Here is a 26,429-nt window from a genome sequence, read left to right on the forward strand (position 1 = left end):
GTCAAAACGAGACTTCATGTGATGATGAAAACGTAAATGTGAAAATGTTTTAAATCAGGGGAAATTAGTCAACTAATTTTATAATTTTTTTTACACTATTCTTAATGTATATTTTTTTAATTGTATTTTTTATGTATCACGCGTATTCTAAACGAATATACACAAATGCTTTTGCGCATGCGCGACTCTTTCCAAAACAACAATGGCGCTTCTCAGTGGAACCCTGCGTTTAAACCTTCTTGTCAACAGCCGTCCTTTCGTCAAATGTTCCTCGCTTGGAGTCCGGTCATTTGCTGACCACGTCTCGGTAAAAACGGCAGAATCCAGCGCTCTTGAGACCTCTGTCGACCATATCATCTACACGCCAGAGCACTTTGCATTAAAGGAATCCCTGAAAAAGGTACGAGAGGTTTGCTAACAATGCTTAGTTAGCTAGCGTTTGGCGTTATGTAAAGTAAGTTAGTGTTGACATCTTAGTGTCTTCACGATGAAGTGCAAAGGTTGTTGCGAGGCAGCTGCGCTGCATTCAAAGTGGGTGAGAGGTCACTGGAAACATATACACCCTCGCAGGTCATAATGACACTGGGTGCTCAATCTAATGATATCCAGTGCAAGAACTGTAGAAGATCCTGAGACATGGCTTAGTCTTATTGTACAACAGGGCCAAACACACAATCAGCATATAACCGGGAGGAAATACTACAATGTATATAATTGCTATTATATACACAAACCCCAAAACAACTGCATGATAGAAATCCTGCAAGTCATGAAAAGCTTCAAAAATATACTTTTAAAGAGTGCTCATGTATAAACCTCTACACTCTACTAATAATCATTTGGGTTTTTTGTCCAGTAATACAGTATGATGACATTCTGAATGATCCCCATTGTTAGGTTGCAGCTGCACTAATATTGCATCACAACACCTATCACCTATGTAGCACATTTTTTAAAAAATCCATATCTAATTAGCTTGTGTAGATGTTCTTATATAATGCCACCTGAGGTGAGTTGGTCCGTGGTTCCAGTATATTATGTAGAGTCTGTATATAAAATCCCAAACTTTGGACATAGTTTTGACTGCAGTGTGGATGCTATAGAGTATTTGCTTTGGGTCTGCCTCTACTCTTGCAAGCTTTTATCTGATGTTAGTTTCCCTCCCCAGATGCTGCCCCAAATCAATACTGTGATAAAACATGTACACCTTCTGCTAAGATCCATAATGAGGCAATAGTATGTTGTTTGCTTGCACAGACTTCCATTATTTCACAACTTTTTGCTTTGTAAGGTTGGGTAAGTGAGGGAGGGGGGGTCTGCTATCAATATTCTTTGAGCCTTCTGTTTGTTTTTATTTATTTGTTACTTTTTTTCAATGGAGACAGCCATACCGTTCGTTCCGGATAATTATGGGTGCCACACGCTGGTCTTTATAACACAGACAACCTGCAGAATACCTGCAAAAGGAGATACAGGTACTCTTGAATATGATGATGATGCTGACGTACTAAAGCATAAACTACAATATATATAGATAAATACAGTATTTATACCTGTTACTGTGTATCACTTCTTTATTCTAACTTTAGTTTTTGCAAATTTTATACAGTTTCTTTCTAATATTCCAATTCTATTCTCATATTAAAACTTTATTCGTATTCCCATCACAGTATGATTTTAAACTTGTGTTATTCTGATATTACGTTGATATTATATGATTATTTTGGTAGTATTATGACATAGGTCTCATAAAATGAGAATTGTTTGGATAATTGTATAATTTTAATCTCATGAAAAGACTTAATGGTAACATTTTTGTTTTAATATTAAGGTCGTTTTTATAGTAAAAATTAAGATCAAGATAATTCTATTAATATTTAAAGTTCACTTTTGTAAAATTGCACTTTAATGTCGTAATATTACAACTTTATTCTCATAATAGTAACATTTTATTCTCATAGTATGACATTTTTTCATGTAAAATACGGCTATCTTAGTAGTATTATGACTTAATTCTTATATTAGTATATTTTTAATGTAATAAAAAGATGTCTTATTAGTAATATCATAAAATTGCTCCTTTATTCTTACAATAGTATGATTAAAAGTTTCTAAACTTGCATCAAATCATAATAGTATGATTTGAGATACATTTTTTTGTCATTACTCCGAAAGTGCATGACTTCGTTCTCATTAAATTACAATTTTATTGTTGTAATAGTACGAATTTACTATAATTCGAAAAATCATGGCTTATGATCACAGCCCTGTGATATAAGTGTGAACTTCGGGATTCATATAGTGGTGCAACAACATACAAATCTAATGTACCGATCTACAAGCTATGGTAATTGAAAACAAAGCCTGAGTCACCAGTCTTTTTTTTTTTTTTGTTGAATTCTAGATGCCAGACAGCTGTTTGTACATAAGATGTCCATAAATAACCACAAAAGCTTAATTTAGGGCAGACAGCAAATATGTTGCGGTAAAATAAAAGGAAGCGCATTGTGTGACTAAACCTTCAAAGGATGCCAAGAGGTTGAAAATAAACCAGCATTGGGAATATGGGAAGGAGAAAAATGTAAAAAGGAAACAGAACAATATGCTGTTAGGGCAGGAAAAGGAACTCCAGTTTATTAAAAGAATCCACTGAAGGATTTTTTTTTTAAAGATGATATATGGATTGAGTCTTAAGAAAATCCCACCACTACTGTTGAAGGTCAGACTTGGTGCTACAAAAACAGTTAACCTAGTTGCTGTGTCGTTAGTTAATACCATTGGGTGCCACCATCGCAATAACATGACCAAAATATTAGAAAAACTTCAAGAACAGCCATAACAATAAACATGGATATGAGGGTTTCCTTAAGAAAAGTGAACTTGAGTAGAAATGCATATAAATTGACAACAGAGTTGCTTTATTTTGGAAGGTTGAAGTGAAGTTAGCTCAACAATTTCCATAGAGAAGGTCAGTGTTGTGTTTTATATCTCGTCGACACTCCCTTCCCAAGACCTGATAACACAGTGTTCCTGACCCTGGCTTCCCACGTGACTGTCTGCTGATGAAAATGTGTTGGTATGTAACACAAATAGTCCACAATAACCTTTGTGAAGCCATGCAGCATCCCTCCCCAATGGCCCGTATGTTTCCCGTTCCAGCTCGCTCTCTTGTCCCTTCCCTTTCCCTCCTCAGGATCTCAACTTTGACCACGGATGACTTGACCTTGGAATAACGGCAAGTTGCCTTTTACTGTTTCCGCTCACAAGCAGTTTTTGATGGTAGTGCAGGGGAGTTTTCAAGGTCATACTTTCACTCGCAATAACAGACTTGACTTAACGGCTTACTGAAAGAACAATAAAGTAGGAAGTATAGTCCTTAATCCTCAATAATGCGGGCGCCTCATTTACCCAACGTTATTGGTTGAGGCTTATTTGATGAGTCCCTTCTATACTAAATGCCACTTTATGTAATAATTGAGACTGACATCATGTTGTCTTTAGCAAAGGAACGTATTTGGGGAGCTTTTGCTCATGAACGGAATTCAAAGATTGGCAGTCTATAATCCCAACACGGAACATCAGTATGTTCATTTAGATTACCGCTGCCATTTGAAGAAGGTCATGATTTTGGCACATGTGCTCGTTTGTTACCAGTAGAATGCAGATTTGGGTGACTGGATTACCTTTCAACCATAGTCTCGATCCCAATTCGGCATCTAAATTCTGTAATTTGGAATTGAAATTGTCATTACATTTTATGAATGTCATTACCTAATATCATAATTTGGTTGCCATTTTGGCCTCACGGTCAGGAGATTGAGAGTTTGAATCAGCTATGGAATTAATACTGTGAATAAGTCTACAGTTTTATTTTCATTTTAGATCGACCGATGTGGGTTTTTTTTCAGGGCTGAATGTGTCTTGATGGGTAAGACAGCCGGGTGCAGGAATAAACCTGCCCCCTGTCTAAAGCCGCACTAGCATGCTCTGCTAAACTAAGCTAACCAAGCTAGCTTCAGTCACGCTCTGTAAGAGCAGTTTCCAACAGTGCCGAAAGGCATTATCGGAGTCGCTTGAGGTATTCATTCATTTTCTACCACTTTTCCTCACGAGGGTCGCGGGGGGTGCTGGAGCCTATCCCAGCTGTCTTCGGGCGATAGGTCGGGTACACCCTGGACTGGTGGCCAGCCAATCACAGGGCACATATAGACAAACAACCATTCACACTCACATTCATACCTATGGACAATTTGGAGGCGGCAATTAACCTAGCATGTTTTTGGAATGTGGGAGGAAACCGGAGTACCCGGAGAAAACCCACGCATGCACGAGGAGAACATGCAAACTCCACGCAGAGATGGGCGAGGGTGGGATTGAACCCTGGTCTGCTCGCTAATCACTCGACCGCCGTGCCGCCCCGCTTCAGGTATGGTAAAGCATATTTGGACAAGCCATCTTCATTTTGGAATAAGGTGCTGTGGACCACAGCATTCCAAGACAAATACTTGCTACCCACAGGAACATTTGGTGGTGGTTCCATCCTGCTGTGGGGTTGTGTGGCCAGTACAGGTACTGGAGATCCCGTTCAAGTTGAAGGCAGCATGGATCCCAGTTAGTATCTGCAGATTCTTGCCAACAATGCTGAAGAATCGGTGACAAAGTTTAAATTACGTCAACAAGACAATGACCCTAAACACTGCTCAAAATCTACTAAGGCATTCATGCTGAGGAACGAGTACAACGTTCTAGAATGGCCATATCAGTCCCCAGACCTGAATTTTATTGAAAATCTGTGATGTCTTTATTTGACATGGTCGAGGTAATGGGACGAAACATCCTATTTTCCCCAGATATGATTTGTATTAGACTTAATGAAAAGTAATACAATGGCCGGTCTATATGTCAATCAACACCCAGGAAAAAAAAAGCTTCCAATATTGTCTTCTTCCACCAACACCAAGTAGAACAGAGTAGTTTATACTTCAGGTGCTGAGTGCTGACAGAAATAGTGCATTAGGAGCGTCTCAATAGGTTGGTCATTTCGAAGCACTTGTCCAACCCGTGAAGCACTTCCCAATCCCTAAAATGAGTCACAGTGCCAAAGTTCGCCTGTTTCAAAGTTTATTTTCAAGCCAGTTGTCCACCTGCTCTTCACTCTTGGCAACGGACTTTGGGTCGTGACTCACAGAATCCGCCGCACGTGACAAAGACGAAATGAGTCATGACGCCACTTTGGTGTTGAAGAGCAAAGATGGCCGCAACTCGTTGTTGAAGTATCAGATGCAAAATCCATTGTATCATCGTACTTAGTGAGTCAATAATGTGAGATGATTGCTGTACAACATAACATGATGATGTTAGCTCTGACTTTTTGCCTGTTGACCCTTTTTTGAAGGAGAAAATCCAGTAAAACCCATCCACCTCCTACTATAGTGAAAGCCAATGTTGTTGCTGAATTGCTGGGTAAATGGAAATAAATGGAAATAAATTCTTACGGACATGGACCCAAATCTCATCTTCCCACTTTGGTTTGACTTTACTGTGCCTTTGTTCATGTGGGTGTCCTACCTACATCATCTCGCTTGGATTTTTTTTTTTTTTTAGCACATTTGATTTACACTTCAGGGTTGGGATTGGGTCCAAACCATTCATCTGCGTCTGGCATATGGTATGTCACCAGCTGAGCCTTTTAAAACATGTACACAAAGGAATAGCCATGTTTGCTGTCACTGTATTCATCACCGCTATCATTATAGATTCACCGTGCCATGCATTTTCCCAGGCTGCTCTTTATTCATTGATATGTAATGCCTTTTTTGTAGCTGTCCGCATGAGATAGATTACATAGACTTAAAGCAGGAAACTCATGTATGTGAAAACTGCCATCGCTTGTCGTTTTTTTCCCCCTCTTGTAATGTAAAGTCATGAGGGGGGTGATAGGATAGGAGGGCCACCATATTTACAGAAATCCATGTCTCCTACAGATAATCGACCAGGACATTAACCCGTTTGTTGATCAGTGGGAAGCAGAGGGGAAGTTTCCAGCCCATAAAATATTCAAGATCCTAGGAAACGCCGGATTTCTTGGAGTTACCAAACCAGTTGGTAAGATGTGTATTTTTGTCTTTTTCTGTGCGAGAACTGGGTCTTAAAAGTTGATATCCACAGCTGAACTTCAGTACTGGTAAACAATACAGTGGAATTTCGCTTACGAGTTGGACGGGTTTGGGAACCGGAACCAGAACTGCAAGTCATTAGCCACGTTTACATGGACACAAATATTCTAATTCCATTCGGGTTATTTGCTCAAACGGAAAGAATCTAACTTTTGTATACACCTCATTCCGAAAGAAAAGTGCCAATCCGAATGAATTTATAATCAGATTCACAGGGGTGGAATATTCCTTTCCGCAATCCCATTGAGGTATCTTGTACCCACTCTGTAGGAGCCATGAAAGAATTTGGATTGATTCTTTGTAGGTGCATGATAGTTTAAACTTGAATAGTGGTGTCTGTTATTGTTTATGATATTATTTAGATTCGTTGTGATCACGTGGACACGGGAAGTAGGTCAAATGGTTATGGGCGGTGACGTTTCGTTAATAAAGGCACCTGTTCACCTGTGTGGCCAGAGAGAGACAGAGAGAGGGTGAGCAGGGTTGCCGTATTTTTTGTTGACCGCTAATTTATTTAATCTCTGTGATTACTTTGATTATGAGTTTGTGCTCGGTATCATAAGTTGATCATTAATTTTCTTTAATAAAAGGTTGAACTCATTTTTTGTATCTCGGAGATTTTTTATGTGTGGCGCGTCAGACAAAGGAAAGGCCCAGCTTCAGCCTCTCAGCGACTCTTTTGGATGAAGTCGCTATACACTCAATCGGAAAGTTGTCAGGTTGTGTTCTTTCAGCTTTTTAGCTGTGACGTAACACGCAGACGTCTCTCAGGTTTTGAAAATGGCGGCGAGCAGTCATCACTGGACTACAGCGTAAAGTTCGTTTTTGATACCAACTTTAAAAAAACTGAATGTTCAAAAAAAACGTAGCAACTGTCCCAACAACCGTGGTAATCACACTCTCATCCGCCATCTTCGATGAATCATGTGATGTTGTTTACGTTTTACTGCGCATGCCCCATTGACTATTCTGTTTGATTATAGCGGTGCATGTAGACAGGAGATTGGAATATTCCTTTCCATGTATACACTGTTTTCTGGTACGTCATTCGGAAAGATTGCATTCGGAAAGAGGAAAATCTCCTCATGTAAATGTAGCTATTGTCGTCCCATATCATCAGCAGTTGACTCCGTAGTTCTTTTCTCACTGACCATGGTTGCAAAATAACCCATATTCATAATTTAGAATCAGTTATCAACCTGGTTTAGACATTCTACTCAGGAAACCGCACCACTTTGCCTGCTGATAAAATGTATTTAGCCTTTAGCCATGAAGTGACGCTAGTGTCTGTTTGTTTGTCTGACACATTTCAGTTGTTTTGAATCATTCAGTCGACTACATAGTTGTAATTAGACGGATTACTCATCTGGGCATCTATCTCACTGACGTGTGGATCATTTGACATTTCTATGATTTATATGCAGCATATCTAAGAATTGATAAAAGAGCCTTAGCGACATGGACAACACATGCAGATGAATCCAAGAAGGAAATAAGGATAAGTTTGTGATTGTAGACCGTGTTTCAACATTGGACCACTCCAGTGGTGTTTTTTTCTATGAGCCGTGCTTTGAAGTGTCTCGGCAACTTCCTGCAACAGCTGTCGGCTAACAGTTAATCCAGATGTGTTCACAGATGTCTTACTCATAAAGGAGGGAAGACAAGGAGACATTTTTCCTTGGCTGTATTGTTTGACAGGCAAGATAATTTTAATTGCATGAATGGAATTTGAGGTCATCAGGCATCCACCCAACTGTTATCCTGCAACAGAAACACAGTCATTATTTTCATCAGATTCTAACTCGGTTAACAAACGTAGCTGCTTGTTTGTATATTGGGTCAGGATTGTATATATTCTAGGGATGTGCTGATCCATCGGCCACTGGTCAGTATCGTCCGATTTCTGTGAAAGTGCCGTGTAAGATGTAATCAACAACTAAGATTTTTTTTTTGTAATGTAAGTATCCATTGGTTTGTGTTTTACAAGCTTTGACTCTGGAAAACAGAATGGAAAACATTTTGCCACTTTTATGATACATTTCAGACCAAACCACAAACTGTTTTGATTTTGTCGTCTGTCTAGCGCCGAACCTCTTACTCGATTAATAGAAACAACAAGCATCGGATTATTCATTCATTCATTTTCTACCGCTTTTCATCACGAGGGTCACGGGGGGTGCTGGAGCCTATCCCAGCTGTCTTCGGGCGAGAGGCGGGGTACACCTTGGACTGGTCGCCAGCCACTCACAGGGCACATATAGACAAACAACCATTCACACTCACATTCATACCTATGGACAATTTGGAGTCGCCAATTAACCTAGCATGTTTTTGGAATGTGGGAGGAAACCGGAGTACCCGGAGAAAACCCACGCATGCACGGGGAGAACATGCAAACTCTACACAGAGATGGCCGAGGTTGGAGCATCGGATTAATCAACTTTTAATCAATATTTTTTTTAGCATTAACATGCAATTTCTGACTTTTTTGTTTCACTATCCACATTTTATGACATGAACAGCCTAGGTCCTAAGTCCTATGGAAGAAGATTTCACCAGCAGTGTGTAGGTCAGGGAAGAGCGCGGGTGAGGGAATTAAAATGTGCTGAGTACACACACCCCAAGCATTAGTTGACAGGATTAGAGAGTGACAGACTCCGGGGAGGACTGTGCAAAGACTATTCAATTATCAGGTAGCAGAGTCCTTGCAGTGATGCACCGCACAGCAAACACATCAAGATATGTATTTGCTATCTGCACACACACAGGCAACACATGAAGACGGGAATTAGTTGAGCCCGGAGGAGTGCAATGTAAACATGGTGACAAGCAAAGTAATTGGTATCAATATTTACAAACATTTAGAAATATGTATACATATACAGTAACAGTACAGGTGTCCCTCGCCGCTTGGCGGTTCAAATTTCGCGGCTTCACTCTATCGCAGTTTTTCAAAACTGTATTAATAAATTATTGTGTTTCGTGGTTGATTATGGCCTATTAGTTGAAACACATGCAAATGTTGCGTTTTTCTTGTCTATTTGTATTAAGCATAAACATGATTAAATGAGCTAAAATACAAATATAAGGTATCCGAAAGACGCATTCATTTGTGGTATTCTACACTAGTCACTACATGTCAGTCATGTTGGATCACTGGAACAACAGGCTTTTATTGCAGGTTTGAATGATGGGCTACTGTTGTGGTCATAACCCCCGGCAAGCTGAAACTCAACTCTGAACCTGCAACATCACTTTATTTATCACTTTAAGTCTTATTTATGTCTTAAATGGCTTATTTACTCTTATTACATCTACTATATTGGGTAATACGAATGTAAAGGTGACCATAGGGGTGTTATTTAATATGTGGAGGGCTCTAATAATGTTTAAAACTGTATTTAGAAGGTTGTAAGGTGGAAATTCACGTCACGGTAGGGTCTGAAACCAATGAAGCTTGATAAAAGTTTTATTACTGTACAGTAACAGTGGAGTGCACTAGTCGGCTGCAACCAGCAGAGGCAGTGTTTATTCAGTCTGAAATAGCTTGTGGTTTAAAGGAGTACAAGAAAATGTGAGATATTGCAAGTTTAGCTACATCCGTCCATATTATGAATTATATATATATATCTAGATTAGCCTTTACCCACTAGTAAACACAACAATCACGAGCGTCTGGGTACAAACATGACTCAAAATTCATTAGTAAAGTAACCAAATCAGATGGGAATTAGTTTTGTCTTAGATTTTCAGGTGGATCGGGATGAAATGAAAAAGTTTTTCCAGTGGTCTGTGCTCTCCAACTGCACCCGTTACTTCTTTTACTGTTACTTTAAGAAACCGCCGCTGTGTTGATATGACCTATTTTTCACCTAATCTAATTCGAAACTACAAGAAAGTCTAGCCTGAGCAGACATGTCCCAGTTGCCCCAGTTTTCCCCCCAAAAAATTCTCTTCTGGCTTGACTGATGTGAGTTTGGGAACGGGGATTGGTAACTCTTTAAAGGAAAAAGAATGTGAATAAAGAGCTTGGCCTGTTTTACATAATTTTCTAGAATGTGCGCAGTGTTTGTTATATTGTGCTATATATATATATATATATATATATATATAGATATAGATATTTCCAATAAGAAACTGTTAAGAAGAGGGCCTGTTTTTAACTTTTGTAGCCGTGTTTTGCATGTTCAAAAGTCCTTATTACCTGTCAAAACATGGGAACGGGAAGTTTTCCTAAGACAGCCCCGTCGAGGGAGAAGACAGTGATGACCTCTGGCTCCCTGCCTGGTTTCCTCTGCTCTGACAGGGAGGAACCCGTCGTTGGCGATGACAACTTCTTTGACAGAAAGGAGCTGGCAGCCTGCACTGTTTCCCATATCTGTTAGATACATAGCATTGCATGATTGATGCTTTAGTAATACTCTGACGAATCTAGTTTTTTCCCCACTGTGACATGACTAACGTTGTGACGTATCATATTTCATACAATTAGAGATAGTGATGCATACAATTGATCTGTCATATTTTTTGCTTGCTCGATATACAGTATGTAAATTTCCTGGACTAAATTATTGGGACCCCATTCATAAAAATGTCACATTACAGCTGTTTTTTAATCCGCTGAGGGATAAGAAGTAAAAACGTGTAATGCATTAACTTGTCGGTCAAAATTATTATTATTTTTTTTCTTTTTTTACTTCCAGTCGTCTTTTGCTACATCACTGCTTGTCAAAAATGTATTAATAATTGAGGTTTTTGGGTGTCGGGAACCGATTAATTGAATTAACAAGTCCGTTTTGGTTTTAGTTGAACCTTCTGGAAAAAGATTAATGGCACCACGCTAACCAAGGCGCCATTGTACATTCTTTCCGCTTCCTGCTCGAGCTTCATCACAGATTCAACAAAACGAATAATTCACTCGCCCAGCTCACGAGATCTACTGACTCACGGGTACTCAACAAAAACTTGAGTTTCATCATGTATGTCGGAGGTTTCGCTCATGCTTGTCAACTTGAATGGAGTAACCACTTGACCACAGTGGACTCCTCAAAGGACTCGATTATGGGACCCTACCTGGAGAGAACCTATGCCGAGGAACATCTGCTGCTCAAAAGCAGCACGTGGGTCTATAGGATTGGCATTCCAAGCCCAGTTTGTTTGTTTTTCTTTTTCCCTGCTGTTTAGTTTTAAGCGGGATAAACCTCACCCGCTTCCTTCTGTCCACATGATCCACCGTGGGGTTTCCAGCGTTCTCTATCGCGCCACAGCTGCACCTGTTTCCTCTTAGTTTTGGCTGCCCAGCATACACACTTTAGTTTGCTCCGACTGCAATATCTCACCGTTGTGCCTGTCCTCATTTTTGCTCTTCTATTAATGCTTTTTTCTATCGCTGACAGTGCTGTTCATTTATCCGTAACGTGTCTGGCTGGTGATGTATTTGCAAGGGCCACAGGCCTCTCGGTGGTAAATGTGTCCATAATTGCTCATTGTCAGTCCATTGTACATTTTTACTGCTTCATGTTTAAATGGAAAATGAGTTTAGTGCCAGACTCTCTGTTTTTGTTCTAGACTCTTTGAGTTCATTAAGAACCTGGAGGCTTTTTTAAAAAAAGTATTTTGTTACCCTGTATCTGCACTAGTTATGCAATGAGTTTTGTTTTTCTTAGAATATGGAGGCTTGGGACTGGACTACAGCTACAGCGTGGCTGTTTCTGAGGAGCTGGGTAGCATCCGCTGTGGAGGCATCCCCATGGCTATTGGCGTTCAAACCGACATGGCTACACCCGCGCTGGCCAGGTAACGATTCTGTAAACCTCCTGCATTGCATGGCCTCAATCCCTTTTGTCCTCACCGTCCGCCTACAGCTCAGTTTGGCGTCATGCCTGTGTGGAGATGCACGTTTAGCCTGCGGAGTTAATCTGCCTCCAGGACGGCCTTTACTATAAGGATGACAAACATGTCCATTTTGTGTTTAGTACATGTACATTATGACTTGGGATTGAAAAATAGTGAGCCTTCATCACCAAAATTTTGCATTTTGTCCAGAAATTGTGCATTTTAGCATGTTGACCCATGACTATGCTGTACTGCTCTGCAGGTGCACATTTTAAACTCATTAAATTAAACAAATGGCTATCAATACTTAATAATCAGGATTTTTTTGTAGTTTTTCCATAGGAAAAAAAGTCCATTATATTTGTAGCCCTAGTCTCACACTGCTTTTATTTGTGACACTCAAAAATACAGTCTGTTGTTTGGCCTTCAATTAAAATGAAACTCCCTCTGGATGTGAAATGATGAAATAGCCTTTTTTTTGTTGTCGCAATAAAGTGACTGCTGGTGACACGAGATGGAGCTCATAGAAACAGGTGGTCTCAAGAGTTTAATTAGGGGAACCATGCTAGCCTAAAATGTAGATGCAGTTATAGCTGCCTTGGTTACGTATAGGAGAACTGTTCTTTTTGGTGCCGCATTTGATTGTCAGTCTTGCTGACATGACAAGGTGTTGGCTTTGTGTGTGTGCAGGTTTGGTTCAGCTGAGCTCAAGAAAGAGTTTCTGCTTCCAAGCATCCTGGGGGACAAAGTTGCCTGCCTTGGAGTTAGCGAAGTTGGAGCGGGTTCTGATGTGTCAAGTACGTACTAGTCCTTTTATTCACGTCTTCGTCTTCTTCAATAAAATGAACCCTTTTTCCGCAAACCTCCAGACATTAAGACCAAGGCGGTGAAGAAAGGGGATGAATACGTGGTCAACGGGGGCAAGATGTGGACCACCAACGGTACCCAGGCCGATTGGATGTGTCTTCTCGCCAATACCAGCGACGGACCCCCGCACAGGAACAAATCCCTTATTTGTTTGCCCATGAACTCGCCAGGTAGGCTCAGCATGTAACAACACTTATGATGATGTTATGGGACGATTGTTGCCTTCTCGGAATTGCAGGAGTTCACATTGCTCGGAAGATCGACAAACTGGGCATGTGGTCATCAGACACGGCCGAAGTGTTCTTTGAGGACGTACGCGTTCCCTGCAAGAACGTCATCGGCCAGGAGGGCATGGGTTTCACCTACCAGATGCTCCAGTTCCAAGAAGAGAGGCTCTGGGCTGCGGCCAATAGTGAGAGAACTTTAGCGCTCATCATTCCTCACTCTTTCTGTTATATCATTCATTTCCCACAGAATGTACTGGCAGGGTTACATTCTGTGATATGATTTCCTTGTAAACAGGGAGGTTACGTTCACTTGGTTCATGCAATTACAATCTCATGTAAGAATGTTTTACTTGGACTTTTAAAGACAAGAATTTGTCAAGACAATATTTTATATAAGACAGACGTTGCAAGAAGCTGTACTTTTTAAAATGTTAACTTTCATTAGCATTGTGTTCATACAGTAGTATAGTTGTAGTGTGCAACTTAAGCAGTGGATCTTTCTAATGTTTTGGTACCTTGTTCTTCCCTTTCCGTTATAATCTATTTCCAGTCCTGACCACTATGGACATCATCATTCAGGAGACCATCAGCTACACTCGCCAGAGGAAGATCTTCAATCAACCCGTCCTCTACCACCAGTCCGTCCATTTCAGGCTGGCTGAGCTGCAGACGGAGGTGGAGCTGCTGCGTGCGCTCCTCTACCAGGCCACAGGTGAGGCGTAATTTATCTTGAAGCGTTGAGAATATACCTGAATGGGAGCCTTATGTTCTCCACTGTGACTCTTTCAGCATTGTATATCAAAGGCAATGATGTCACCAAGATGGCGTCCATGGCCAAACTCAAGGGAGGCCGTCTGGCGAGGGAATTGAGTGACAGCTGTCTGCAGTACTGGGGAGGGATGGGCTTCACCAGTGATGTGCTGGTCAGCAGATTCTACAGGTATCCATCAGTGGGGCGCATATGCAGTTTAAATGGGCCGTGATAGTGTAAATAAACAGATAAGATCACACTTTGCCCTCTCTTTTCCACAGGGACTCCAGGTTAATGTCCATTGGAGGAGGGGCTGACGAGGTCATGCTCGGTATTATCAGCAAATACATGGACATGCTACCCAAGAAGTGATGACATAAAGTACCTGCCTTTTGACTGAATGGGATTAAAAGCAAATATTTTTCTAAGTAACAAAGTGGCCTTTATATTAAGGCATGCTATTTGTACTGATTTCATGTAAATATTGCTCATCCTTTAAATTACTAAATACAGTATGTACTGTAATGAAGCTAAACGCTCATAAAATCTTTATTTACATTGAACACATGTAACAATGTACTGTGGAAATCACAATATCGCATGCTGTTATGTTGTACAATTGGCATAGTCTGTAATACACCAATTAATTCCTGAGAGCAATTAATCTAAACGATATCTCTCAGAGGGGATTCTGTAACTCGGTGCCGTTTGCATAATACAGTGATTATGATACACACGCTTGGCTCTCATTACTTTGTGTCAACTACAGCATTTCTCAGCTTGTAATCATTTTATCTTCCATGTTGCGCCGCTGAATCTCATCACATAGGTCCCAACACACCAATCTAAAATTTGACCACGACAGCAGTCTATTTTTAGGGACATAAACTCCGTAAATCACCTTGTGTCATTTCGAGTTTTATAAAAGGGCTTGGTTCAAAGTCCACCAAGATCATGCTGTCACCTTAACTTGAGGAACCAGTAGAGTACAAAGAAGACAAAAAAGCAGAAGAGCAGCATGTAGCACAACAGTTTGGTCTGACTGCCTCTGGACAGCTGTTTGACCCGGCCAATGGTGGCGCCCAGCAGCCCGCCTGTTGAGTCAAAGTCGTTGTCCTAGTTTTGGAATTAAAGAGACACTTGTTAACAGCAAATACCATGGTTGAGTGTAACTAGTTTAATCAAGTACAGTAGAACCTTTGTTAGCATGTTAGCATCTTGTGTTAACACTGGTACACTGCGGGAGTCAAACTTTGTTCTTAATGTATTTTTTTAGTCCCAAAACATCCCAACAAAATGGCAATCAAAACGGGACCTGTCAGCTCGGTAGCATATCTATGATGTCATCAGCAGTTGACCCTCAAAACAAGTTTTTATAGTTTTACATGCATAAATTGTTATTGTTGAATGTAATTCTGTGTGCATGTATTGTTTACTGAAGCCATTTGACAGATTTTTTTTACTTAAAATTTTTAACAATATTAAAAATTCACATTTCCTTATTTTTTCTTTTTTGTAAGCTTCCGTTATGGTTAGAATCAGACCATTTGGAAGGAATTAATGACGCCAATAAGATTCTACTGTACATTACAGTGCTTTTATTTTGGATAGGATGTTACCAACTTACCATATCGTCTAACATTTTATTTTGGTACTTCACTTCCGTTCCAATGTCGATGGACAACTGGAAAAAAATGTATCAATTCAATTATCAATATAATAACGTAACCAATAGAATGGAACACGGAACGCTAGTGAGTTTTAAATTTCTTACACTTTTCAAAGCGCTGACTTTGGCTCTCAGTCCCTCCTGTAAGTGTTCATTTTCCTCTTCGTACACACTGTATCCACTTGCTACGTAGTTTCCAGGTCCTCCGTCGCCTCCAGGAATCCAACATAGAGTATAAAGATTACTTATTTGACATTGATACATAAACATAGGTTGAACTAATGAAAACCTGAACCCCTAGAAAACACATTTCATAATATAGCATTAGCTAGCCAGGCACCTGCTAGCTAAACAACATCATAGACCACGCACGCATCAATGAAGGTTTTTCTTACCCAAGCCTGCGCGCCTCATGGTGAATCACTGGCGTTAACGCGGTCTATCAGCCTCACTTTGTGTGTAATATATATAAAAAGTGATGAAAATCACACCAGAGATAGAAACTCGGCTCTTGTTTAACTGGTAATGTCTTACTTCCTGTGCACGTCAGCAGATGACACGTCATCCTACAGAGGCTGAGGAGGACCAAAAAGATGGCGAATGGAGCATGCACATCCACAGCTGTAGTGAATGGTGACTTAATTACACTCAGATACATATAACTAGCATATACTGTAAGTAACACACTGCAAACCAATATGTAAGCATTTATTGCAATGTATTTTTGCTCATTCCTCCATAATGTCCCTTTTCAGTGATGGAGGCTCATTTGTAAGGAAACAACAGTGACACAACTCACCTTCAACGTCAGCAGGACAACAAGATGATCCATCTACCCTCATCATCTACGTTATTTCTGTTAAGGTAAGCATTTACGTTGCTAAGCCAGGAGTTTGATATTCTGTAAAGAAATACATGTAGATATGCGAAGAAGTGATGTATATTTCTATTAAGGAAATGCATCTCAGCTTTGTAATATAGGTTCATTCATTCATTCATTTTCTACCGCTTATCCTCACGAGGGTCACGGGGGTGCTGGAGCCTATCCCAGCTGTCTTCGGGCGTGAAGCGGGGTACACCCTGGACTGGTCGCCAGCCAATCGCAGGGCACATATAGACAAACAACCATTCACACTCACATTCATACCTATGGACAATTTGGAGTGGCCAATTAACCTAGCATGTTTTTGGAATGTGGGAGGAAACCGGAGTACCCGGAGAAAACCCACACATGCACGGGGAGAACATGCAAACTCCACACAGAGATGGCCAAGGGTGGAATTGAACCCTGGTCTCGTGTAATATAGGCTATATTAGTATAATTTAGTATGAACTTTGGTCTTTGCTTTTGTCCCCATTTTTGCTGTTTTTTTTCCAAATATGTCAACTTTCTTCTTAAATAGACTTCATATTTTTTCTGTAATAATAATTCTTCTTTCCCATAATATTTTGACTCTATTCTTATAATATAACTTTTTCCCCAGCCTAATTTTTCAACACTTGCTTTATTTTGTTTTGTTTGTCTTAAAAAAAGTATTTAAAATGTTAACTGTTTCTCTTCAGATTATTCCTTTTTCTTTTAATATTTTGACTTTACTGATTTTAAGAAGGGTGGCACGGTGGAAAAGTGGTTAGCGCGCAGACCTCACAGCTAGGAGACCAGGGTTCAATTCCACCCTCGGCCATCTCTGTGTGGAGTTTGCATGTTCTCCCTGTGCATGCGTGGGTTTTCTCCGGATACTCCGGTTTCCTCCCACATTCCAAAAACATGCTAGGTTAATTTGTGACTCCAAATTGTCCATAGGTATGAATGTGAGTGTGAATGGTTGTTTGTCTATATGTGCCCTGTGATTGGCTGGCGACCAGTCCAGGGTGTACCCCGCCTCACGCCCGAAGACAGCTGGGATAGGCTCCAGCAACCCCCGCGACCCTCGTGAGGAAAAGCGGTAGAAAATGAATGAATGAATGAATAATTCTTCTTTCCCATAATATTTTGACTCTATTCTTATAATATAACTTTTTCCCCAGCTTAATTTTCCAACACTTGCTTTATTTTGTTTTGTTTGTCTTAAAAAAAAAGTATTTAAAATGTTAACTGTTTCTCCTTAGATTATTCCTTTTTTCTTTTAATATTTTGACTTTACTGATTTTAAGAGAGACGTTCAGAAAGAAAACACTTTTTTTCTGTGATTCACATTCAGTGTTTTTGAAAGAAGCAGCCCCATTGTGGCATCCATCGATCGGTTAATCTCCTCTGGCGGGAGGAACATGTTATCATCGCTATGAAATTGCTGTGATGTTGCTTTTAGCCACATTGACACTATTTACTTGGAACATTTTTGAAACGTGACCCCCATAAATTGAGTACAAATATCCTGTTTGGGTTTAATAATGGGGCTTATTGATGCGTCTCTTTGTGCTGTGGAGGATTGACTAGAGCTCTTCCATGTTTACAAAATCCAAGAGGTTCTATTGAGGACTGTTTTTCCCTCCCTTATCCATCTATACATCATCCCCCACCTCGCCTCGGGCCAATATTACAAGAGACACCTTTTGTGATATGGAAGATTAAAGCGACTACCACGATTATTGAAAGCCGCCATTTTATAAATAAATACATATCTAAGCCTCTCGTCTAGCTATATCATAGCGCCTTTCAATACTCATCGCTTTAGGTCCCAACGACCTTGATGCTAGTGTCAAAGAAAAAGGAGTATTGATTGAACTGTGAGCTTGTTTCTGACTTGAGGATTGAATTAATCAGATGGATGTTTCCAACGGACAAAGGGCTCTGAAACTGGTCAGAATTTACACAGAATCTCACTGCAATAGCAAAGCAGCGTGTGTTGCTAGCGCCCAGGGCAAGACAAGTACTTCCACCGCCTGTTCAACTTAATTCAAAACAAATATTTCCACCATTTATAAACTCGGTTTGAGCGGCACGGTGGAGGAGTGGTTAGCGCGAAGACCTCACAGCTAGGAGGACCAGGGTTCGATTCCACCCTCGGCCATCTCTGTGTGGAGTTTACATGTTCTCCCCGTGCATGCGTGGGTTTTCTCCGGGTACTCCGGTTTCCTCCCACACTCAACAACATGCTAGGTTAATTGGCGACTCCAAATTGTCCATAGGTATGAATGTGAGTGTGAATGGTTGTTTGTCTATATGTGCCCTGTGATTGGCTGGCGACCAGTCCAGGGTGTACCCCGCTTCTCGCCCGAAGACAGCTGGGATAGGCTCCAGCACCCTCGTGACCCTTGTGAGGAAAAAGCGGTAGAAAATGAATGAATGAATGAATAAACTCAGTTTCAGAACCCTCCCTTATTTGGGTGTAGCCACACAAATGGTTAGCATGTTGGCCGTCATGTTGATGATTATATATTATGACACATGGTATACGTATATGTACCTTAAATAGAGAAACACGTGACAAACAAGGTCAGTCAAAAGATAGGGGTTTAAAAATGGTCATAATGGAGGTCACATCATAGTTCCAACATCCTAATATCTCATCTATTATGAATGAGGATCTCCCCAGTCAGTAAGGTATGGCCGCCATCTGGCAAGACAGAGGCCATAATTAGCTGAAAATGAGAAGCGTTCACCTCTCGCTGCATACTACAGCAGATTTAGCAGCATAATTTCTCCAGAGGATGAAGCAGTGAATGAGTCAGGAGGAGAGGTGTAAGGAAAACTTGCCGCGAGAAAAAGATCAAGAGGATGTTATTGCGCTTCCCACTATACATCTCGGGAGAGAGTTTTTTTTTTTTTTTTTTTATTCTCGCTCTCTTAACACAGCTTTGAAGCTCCCTTAAAAAGAATTCCGCCAACACTTTAGTCACGCCAGCTTGTAAATGGTCATGATATGAGGATGTGGCTATTGAATGGAATGCCATGTGCTTGTTTGCAGTCCTACATCCTTCCATTCATCAGCAAATGGCTTTCTGAGGAGAATTTGGGAGAGCTAATAGATAGGGCACAGCTTTCCACAGGACTTCAATCTGGTGACTTGGAGTGGTGGTAATCGTCCAATTTGCATAGTCGGCCATGACGCATTAGCAGAAAGTGAGTGAAAAACATGAAAAGTCAATATGTTTGGAATCACAAGGACCATGGAATCCATTTTTTTTAATGCTTTTAGACTTACTATTTGCTTAGGCGAGTGATACATGCGTTCATGTCACCAGAGGGGTCCGATTACCTGCTACAGTGCAGCATATTTTTCAGGTTAACATTAAAAATGCTACGCAAAAATTAGCCACGGTTACATTTTTTGGTTAGCGTAAAATGTGGCAAAACACTGCACTTGTCCAACTGTGTTTGTAACATACTTTTATCACTGAAGTCATTGCGTCCTAGCTTCGTCACCCTTCTATGACATCATCAGCTGGCTGACTATGTAGTTCTTTGCTAACTAACACAGTTACACCACAACTCTCTGGCTTAATCCCAGGCCAGTAGAGAGACACAGTCTAGCCAATATGTCCTGGGTCTTCCACGATGCCTTCTTCGGGTTGTATGTGCGAACACCTCCCCAGGGAGGCATTCAGGAGGTATCATGGCCAGACGTCCAAGCCACCTCATCTGGCTCCTCTCAGTGTGAAGGAGCAGCGGTTCTAGTCCAAGTTTCTCGTGGATAAAAGTGCTCTCAGGGAGAGCCCAGTCACTCTATTTTGGACACTTGTACCCATGATCTTGTCCTTTTGGTCACTACCCAAAGCTCATGACCATAACTGAGTGAAGAAACGTAGATCCACTTGTAAATTGAGAGTTTAGCCTTTCGGCCCAGCTACTTCTTCACCACAAGGGACCGATGCAAAGTCCGCATATGTGGTGTACTACATGTGTGTATTTTTCACCCAAAGGACAACTCATCATTGACAATGGGCTTGAATGAGAGGAAAAAAATGATCTATTTAAAGTCTAATGTTTTAGTTTAGTGGCTCTTCCATGTTGCTGAATCCCTTTCCAAGCATCCCCGTCACTCCTAATGAACAAGACTATAACTCAAACTAAAATAAGATGTCACCTCCCTGGCTCCATGTTATTATTCACTCCGCTCGTCTGTGTGCGAGTCGTGTGTGTACATGGGTGAGCATGTGTCTCACTAATCTGTAAATCTCTCCTTCATTCCCATTAAGGAGCTGACAAAATACTCCATTTTCACACACTCACGTTGAACTTTGAGGTTTTTGAGGCTGTCACTTTGGAAATGTGCTGAGACACCACTGAGACGTTTCACGGGCATGCTTTATCACAGCAAAGGAACAACATAGACAAATCCTTCCCCGTTGTGAACTCAATTAAGAAGTGTTATAAACACAAAAACAACGTTCCTTCCCAACAATACACCACTTCTTTGCATGCTTTGTCCTGCAATAATTGACTGGAGCGCTCCTTGGTGTTCTGTTTGACAGCCTTTGACATATAATTCATCCTTTCCTGAGAAGTGCTATGACTGTCTTTATGCTAATATGTCCTTGGGGATTTATGGCACTTATGGAATATGTATTGCAACTTCAAAGGCAGTGGAACCAAGCCATAACATGAACAGATAGCTTGGTATTGATCTTGCTAGATCTAGATGTATGCATAACAAACTTATGTTAATGAAAAGTAAATGCAAATATAAGCCGACCTGAACATAATACTAATATCAGGTCAATTCCTGGGAGTACATTATTGTGCTTTTGTGAAATATTATAGCTGAGGGAACTATTTGTCTGCTGCTCCCTAATGGGAAAATAGGCTTTTAGAGTCTTTTCACTGCAAACAGCTACTTGGCGCCTTAATACGAGCAATGCATGTGAAAGTGGTGGACCAAAATAATGGACTGAAAGATAGCAAGTTAATGGGTTTGGGAATTGGACTGCCGGATTTTCTATCAGTACTGATGGTGGTGGAACCAACCACAAAAAACAATACTCTCACCTTATGTCTATTATCTTAAAAAATTATAATAAAATATATATGTTTTGGAACTATTAAGGAGATGCAGAAACATAGGAAAGCAATTTCTCAGATTATGTTTGTGGTTGAAAATTAACTTTAAAAAATCACATCATACTGGAACATGTGGCTCTCAAAAACGGTCTATAGCAGGGGTCTCAAACACGCGGCCTGCAGGCCAAATGTGGCCCGCAGGACACTAGTTTGAGGCCCCCGCTTTGATATTAAAGTTTAATGTTAGTGCGGCCCGCGCAAGATTGATATGGATGCTGTATGGTATCATGTACCCAGAAAAAATGATTACATTTGATTAATGTTCATGTTAAAGGTTAAATATCTGTTAATAGTTATACTCCCTATCCGTGTGGAAGTGGTAAGTTTTTGGCTATTTAAGTTTAAAGGAAATAACTTGAAGGCTACCGTTTAGGTCGCTAGCTCTCTAGTGCTAACATGCTAACTTGCCAGTTAGCATGTGTCTCAAGACCCTGCAGTTGCGCAATATGTTGTAAATTAAAAAAGTATAAATGTGACTATAGTCGTGTTTTGTCATGTCTACAGGGCTCTAATAATGCTTTGTTCATTTTAATCTGAAAAAAATAATTTGTCTACCTACCAACTATATGTGGTTTCTTAAGTTTTTATTATTTGCTGTTTTATTATTATTATATTTATTTATTACTGATTGATTGATTTTCTTTATTCTTGATTTGTGTATTTATTTTTCATCTTATTTCGTGCAGAAAAATAAAAATTGCGTTTTTTGTTTTTTTTTTAGGAAAACCTGATGCGGCCCAGCCTTGCCCAGACCCTAGCTCGAGTGGCCCCCAGGTAAATTGAGTTTTGAGACCCCTGGTCTATAGGGATTATATAAATGACACAAGTACATAAATCATACTCTGTATTACATGAAAAATCCATCGTGCATCAAAAGGCAGCTGCCCTTCTCAAAAAAAGAAAGTGGAGTCGAGTTAAGCAGCCCGATCCGAATTCTGTTTTTATCACTCCTTATAACACCCTGACCCACTTCTCAACCCTGAGAATACAATTTGACTGTATAAAATGTAATCTGTTTAGAGTAGACCGACGCAGGTGTTATTTCTGGGCCAATTTTCCACCAAAGACTCTAAAATTTGTCATGCAGCCTAAATATGGAATCCGTGTCGCAGAGAAAGGGATTTTGTCTTTTTAAAGCAGCAAGTGTGTCATAAACACATCACATGACTACGGCTCAATGAAAGATAACGGCAAAATACAAAGTACAATACAATAGGATTCAACATTCAACATCCCTATTATGATGATGATGATCATGCTTGTAACTGATGGTTGTTTATACTAGGGGCCGTCAATAAATTATATATATTTTTGCAATTACCATTACTCCCCGTGCATGCGTGGGTTTTCTCCGGGTACTCTGGTTTCCTCCCACATTCCAAAAACATGCTAGGTTAATTGGTGACTCCAAATTGTCCATAGGTATGAATGTGAGTGTGAATGGTTGTTTGTCTATATGTGCCCTGTGATTGGCTGGCGACCAGTCCAGGGTGTACCCCGCCTCTCGCCTGAAGACAGCTGGGATAGGCTCTAGCACCCCCGCAACCCTTGTGTGGATAAGCGGTAGAAAATTAATGAATTACCATTACCCTATCCATCCATTTTCTATGCTGCTTATCATCACTAGGATCGCGGGAATGCTGGAGCCTATCCCAGCTGACTTTGGGCGAGAGGCGGGGTACACCCTGGACTGGTCAATTCCATAGATAGTACTATTGATCTAAATTTGGAGCGGCCGGACTGGAGCAGGAGGGGATAGAAAAGAAGAAAAAATAAAATAAGGAGTTAGGGAAATAAGGGGTGCAGGGACAAGAGAGACAAGAACAACAGTACCAACAACAACTGCAATGACAATAACAGAACAACAGAAACAAACAGGACTACATCAGCAAATGATGGTTATGAAAGACCAGAATGGAGAGTACAAAGTATTAAGCAGCACTGAACGTTTAAAAAAAAAACAAAGTGTTCCTTTCTGAAATCCAAATGAATGATGCTATAAAACATTTATGCACAACACATAAAGATACATATTTTTCTGCAAAAGCATCCTAATTAGTTGTTGGCCAGCACTTTAGTGAGTTGTTCGCGCCTCAGTTGACACCATGCAAGTGAATTCCCATTTTTCCCTCCCGTGTCTGTCTGGCACAATGAGTCATCGCTTGATGTGGTGCAAACAAACACTGTGGGGGGAAAAAGAAACAGCTAACTCTTTTCCTTTATCTATTACAGAAAGACAAGTGTCGAGGCCTATTGAAGTCTAAAATGAGTAGAAATAACGGGGATGTAATACAGTATTCTGACTACAGATTCAAATAAATACCTTTCTACCTCTCAGTATGCTGCAGGAGAACCTCTGCTTTGGGGACATTTCTAGAAGCTGTTGATGGTAACGCTAGAAACTGCACATGCCGCTGATGGGCTGTAGTGTGACACCCTTTGGAACGGTTCAATCCGAGGCCTTTTCCGCATATTGCATCTCTTCCACCTAAGCGTCTTATCATCAGTGTTTGTCACTTGATTCATCTTCTAAAGGCTTACTTTGAACTTCAAGATAAAAAGAAAGGTATAGGCGCCGGTAAAGGGAACGTTAAGTATTTAAAAAAATTTTAAAAGCCACCACCTGGGGGGAAAAAAGCAAGGTAGTTTTAAACATGCATTTTTTTGTAATAATCCATAATGTTACCAGTGATACACTTTACAATGTTACAGTGGGATAAAGGTTCTGCAGCTGGTGAAAAATATGTAAATATGTTTTTATATTGTTTGTGTTTACTTTCCAAGCTTTGTCCTTGGAAAAAAATTACAGCAAAATGTCTGTTTTGTAGCCCCCTACTGTGAAGCGAACACAGCCTTGATGCCAAATGGATACTAATCACTCGGGGTCTGTTTGAGTCACACACTCACCATAAACTTCACAATCAAGTGTTTGCAAACAGTCTTGCCACTTTGCTGTGATAAACAACTGTCTCTAATCACGCTGACAAGCCCGACAGAACAAAAGGTACACTTTTTTAATTTGCTCAGGGACAATTTCACTTCATCATGTTGCGTGTGGGCAGTACAGGTATGTACTTTGAATGCTTAGAAGAGTGAGGATAAATAGATTAGTGCAGACCTGCCAACACGTAGGAATTAATCGTACTCTGCATGCAGCTAAAGTCTTGAATACACTTGGATGCTTCACTGCTCTGCATTTTGTTGGCTTTGGTTTCAAGTTCAGTCTGTACAGAACAGATCAATAAATACATATGATCAATTTCTCTGTATTTCAAATCTAGGGGGGGTGAAAACACGATAACAAATAGAGAACCATTAACCCAATTATTCATTCATTTTCTACCGCTTTTTCTTCACGCGGGTCGCAGGGGGTGCTGGAGCCTATCCCAGCTGTCTTCGGGCGAGAGGCAGGGTACACCCTGGACTGGTCGCCAGCCAATCACAGGGCACATATAGACAAACAACCATTCACACTCACATTCATACCTATGGACAATTTGTGGTCGCCAATTAACCTAGCATGTTTTTGGAATGTGGGAGGAAACCGGAGTACCCGGAGAAAACCCATGCATGCACGGGGAGAACATGCAAACTCCACACAGAGATGGCCGAGGGTGGAATTGAACCCTGGTCTCCCAGCTGTGAGGTCTGCGCACTAAACCACTCAATCACCGTGCCGCTCTTACCCAATTATTTTTTTAAAATATGCAATATTGAAGTGTTAAATTAATACTTCATGAGGGGTGTTTGTAGTATTTTGGTCACTTTATTTAGCTAAAAAAACCGGCAATGCAAACGTTCATCCATTAATACGGATGGAAGTGAAGTGCACGTGCAGACTGTGTCCAAGAGTCATGTTTGCTCACGAAGTGCAGCAGCGCCCTCCAGTGGTGTACTTTTCCTTGTGTAGAGCACAAAATATGAAAATATCTAAACAACGATGCCACAACACAACAAATGTTTGCTTTACATGAAAATAACAATTTATTTACAAATATAACAACTGAATTTACAACTGACCTGTCATAAATATGTCGTAATTATGAGATAAAAAGTCGAAATTGTGGCACATGCGTAGTTTGTATCTCATAATTTCATTTTTAGTATGTCAGAATTTTGACTTTTTATCTCAAAATTATGAGAATTTATCTCATAATTGTGATTTACCAGTGGGCTAACTTCTTTTTGCAGTGGCGGAAACGGGCTTCCATTCCTCTTTGTGGCTCTCCCACACACAAAAAAAAACCGTAAAAGACAATTAAATACGTCTTTGGGAGCGAGCGGTATTGAAAGCGAATGAGTTAAATAAGTGTGTGCCATGAATGAGAATACCAGTTAATTTAATGTAAAAACACATCATATGTTATTTATATTGTTATATACAGTATACCCTCCAAGCAATATCCCTGGATTCAAGAAAGGGAGGAGTTATCCGGCTGCTTTGTTCATCATTTTAACCAGAAGAGGATGCTGCTTTCTCACTTATGAGTCAAAGTGGGGGAATAAAGGCTCATCCAAGTTTTTGTCCATGATCCTCGTGCTCTTGAGGGCCTTGAGGGTCTTGATTTTTGTCTAGAAACAAAATAATGAGGTTTATAAAGAAACAAAAAAATATAATCCCCTATTATGAAGTGAGAAAAGCATATTAAATAAGTGTAACTGAAGCTCACCCATGGTCGCTCTTATTTACTGTTTCATGTCCCCACTACTTTTAACAGTTTACTTTGTGGGAGAGAAGGAATTATATCTTTTTTTCCTTCTCGTTTTTTCTTCTGCAGATGGCTGAGGCGGTCCCTGAAAGGGATTGTGGGAGGCGTTCTGGACGCTGCACACTTCTCACATTGCTACCAAAGCTATTTGGGTTGAAGTGGTTTCTATGTCTTTTGCTTATTGTGGTGGACAG

General features: G+C 40.4%; 2 protein-coding genes and 1 long non-coding RNA gene across 5 annotated transcripts; 2 read left to right on the forward strand and 1 right to left on the reverse strand.

Moving 5' to 3' along the window:
• Nucleotides 1-170: 170 nt before the first annotated feature.
• LOC131102250 (zgc:85777) lies at nt 171-14,592 on the forward strand. Its single transcript, XM_058047804.2, has 9 exons — nt 171-400; nt 5,985-6,105; nt 11,843-11,972; nt 12,702-12,808; nt 12,881-13,048; nt 13,117-13,290; nt 13,656-13,817; nt 13,895-14,045; nt 14,138-14,592. The coding sequence occupies exons 1-9, from the start codon at nt 203-205 to the stop codon at nt 14,226-14,228; spliced, it is 1,302 nt and encodes a 433-aa protein (XP_057903787.2). The 5' UTR covers nt 171-202; the 3' UTR covers nt 14,229-14,592.
• bet1 (Bet1 golgi vesicular membrane trafficking protein) lies at nt 14,380-16,111 on the reverse strand. The gene is made up of 4 exons (XM_058047858.2): nt 15,921-16,111; nt 15,631-15,737; nt 15,484-15,540; nt 14,380-14,972 (listed from the first exon to the last, which is right to left on the reverse strand). The coding sequence occupies exons 1-4, from the start codon at nt 15,937-15,939 to the stop codon at nt 14,817-14,819; spliced, it is 339 nt and encodes a 112-aa protein (XP_057903841.1). The 5' UTR covers nt 15,940-16,111; the 3' UTR covers nt 14,380-14,816.
• Nucleotides 15,965-26,429, forward strand: LOC144899518 (uncharacterized). Of its 3 annotated transcripts, XR_013627681.1 has the most exons (4): nt 15,965-16,158; nt 16,281-16,389; nt 22,248-22,300; nt 26,305-26,378. It is a non-coding gene; the product is annotated as an uncharacterized LOC144899518 (long non-coding RNA). The 3 variants fall into 3 exon arrangements; XR_013627680.1 differs by lacking the exon at nt 22,248-22,300 and having other exon boundaries at nt 26,305-26,429; XR_013627682.1 differs by lacking the exon at nt 22,248-22,300 and having other exon boundaries at nt 16,114-16,199; nt 26,305-26,429.

Source organism: Doryrhamphus excisus, linkage group LG7, assembly GCF_037039965.1.
Source record: "Doryrhamphus excisus strain RoL-2023G ecotype Guam linkage group LG7, RoL_Dexc_Guam_v1.1, whole genome shotgun sequence".
In the NCBI taxonomy this organism is placed as follows: domain Eukaryota; kingdom Metazoa; phylum Chordata; class Actinopteri; order Syngnathiformes; family Syngnathidae; genus Doryrhamphus; species Doryrhamphus excisus.

Excerpts from the sequence above, each read along its gene's own strand:
- LOC131102250 (XM_058047804.2), top strand. The coding sequence starts at position 203 with ATGGCGCTTCTCAGTGGAACCCTGCGTTTAAACCTTCTTGTCAACAGC. Across the intron at positions 6,106-11,842 it reads TGGAGTTACCAAACCAGTTG|AATATGGAGGCTTGGGACTG; the intron begins GTAAGATGTGTA and ends TGTTTTTCTTAG. Across the intron at positions 13,291-13,655 it reads GCTCTGGGCTGCGGCCAATA|TCCTGACCACTATGGACATC; the intron begins GTGAGAGAACTT and ends ATCTATTTCCAG.
- bet1 (XM_058047858.2), bottom strand. Across the intron at positions 15,541-15,630 it reads AAGTCAGCGCTTTGAAAAGT|TTGTCCATCGACATTGGAAC; the intron begins GTAAGAAATTTA and ends ATTTTTTTCCAG. Across the intron at positions 14,973-15,483 it reads ATAAAATGTTAGACGATATG|GACAACGACTTTGACTCAAC; the intron begins GTAAGTTGGTAA and ends TTCCAAAACTAG.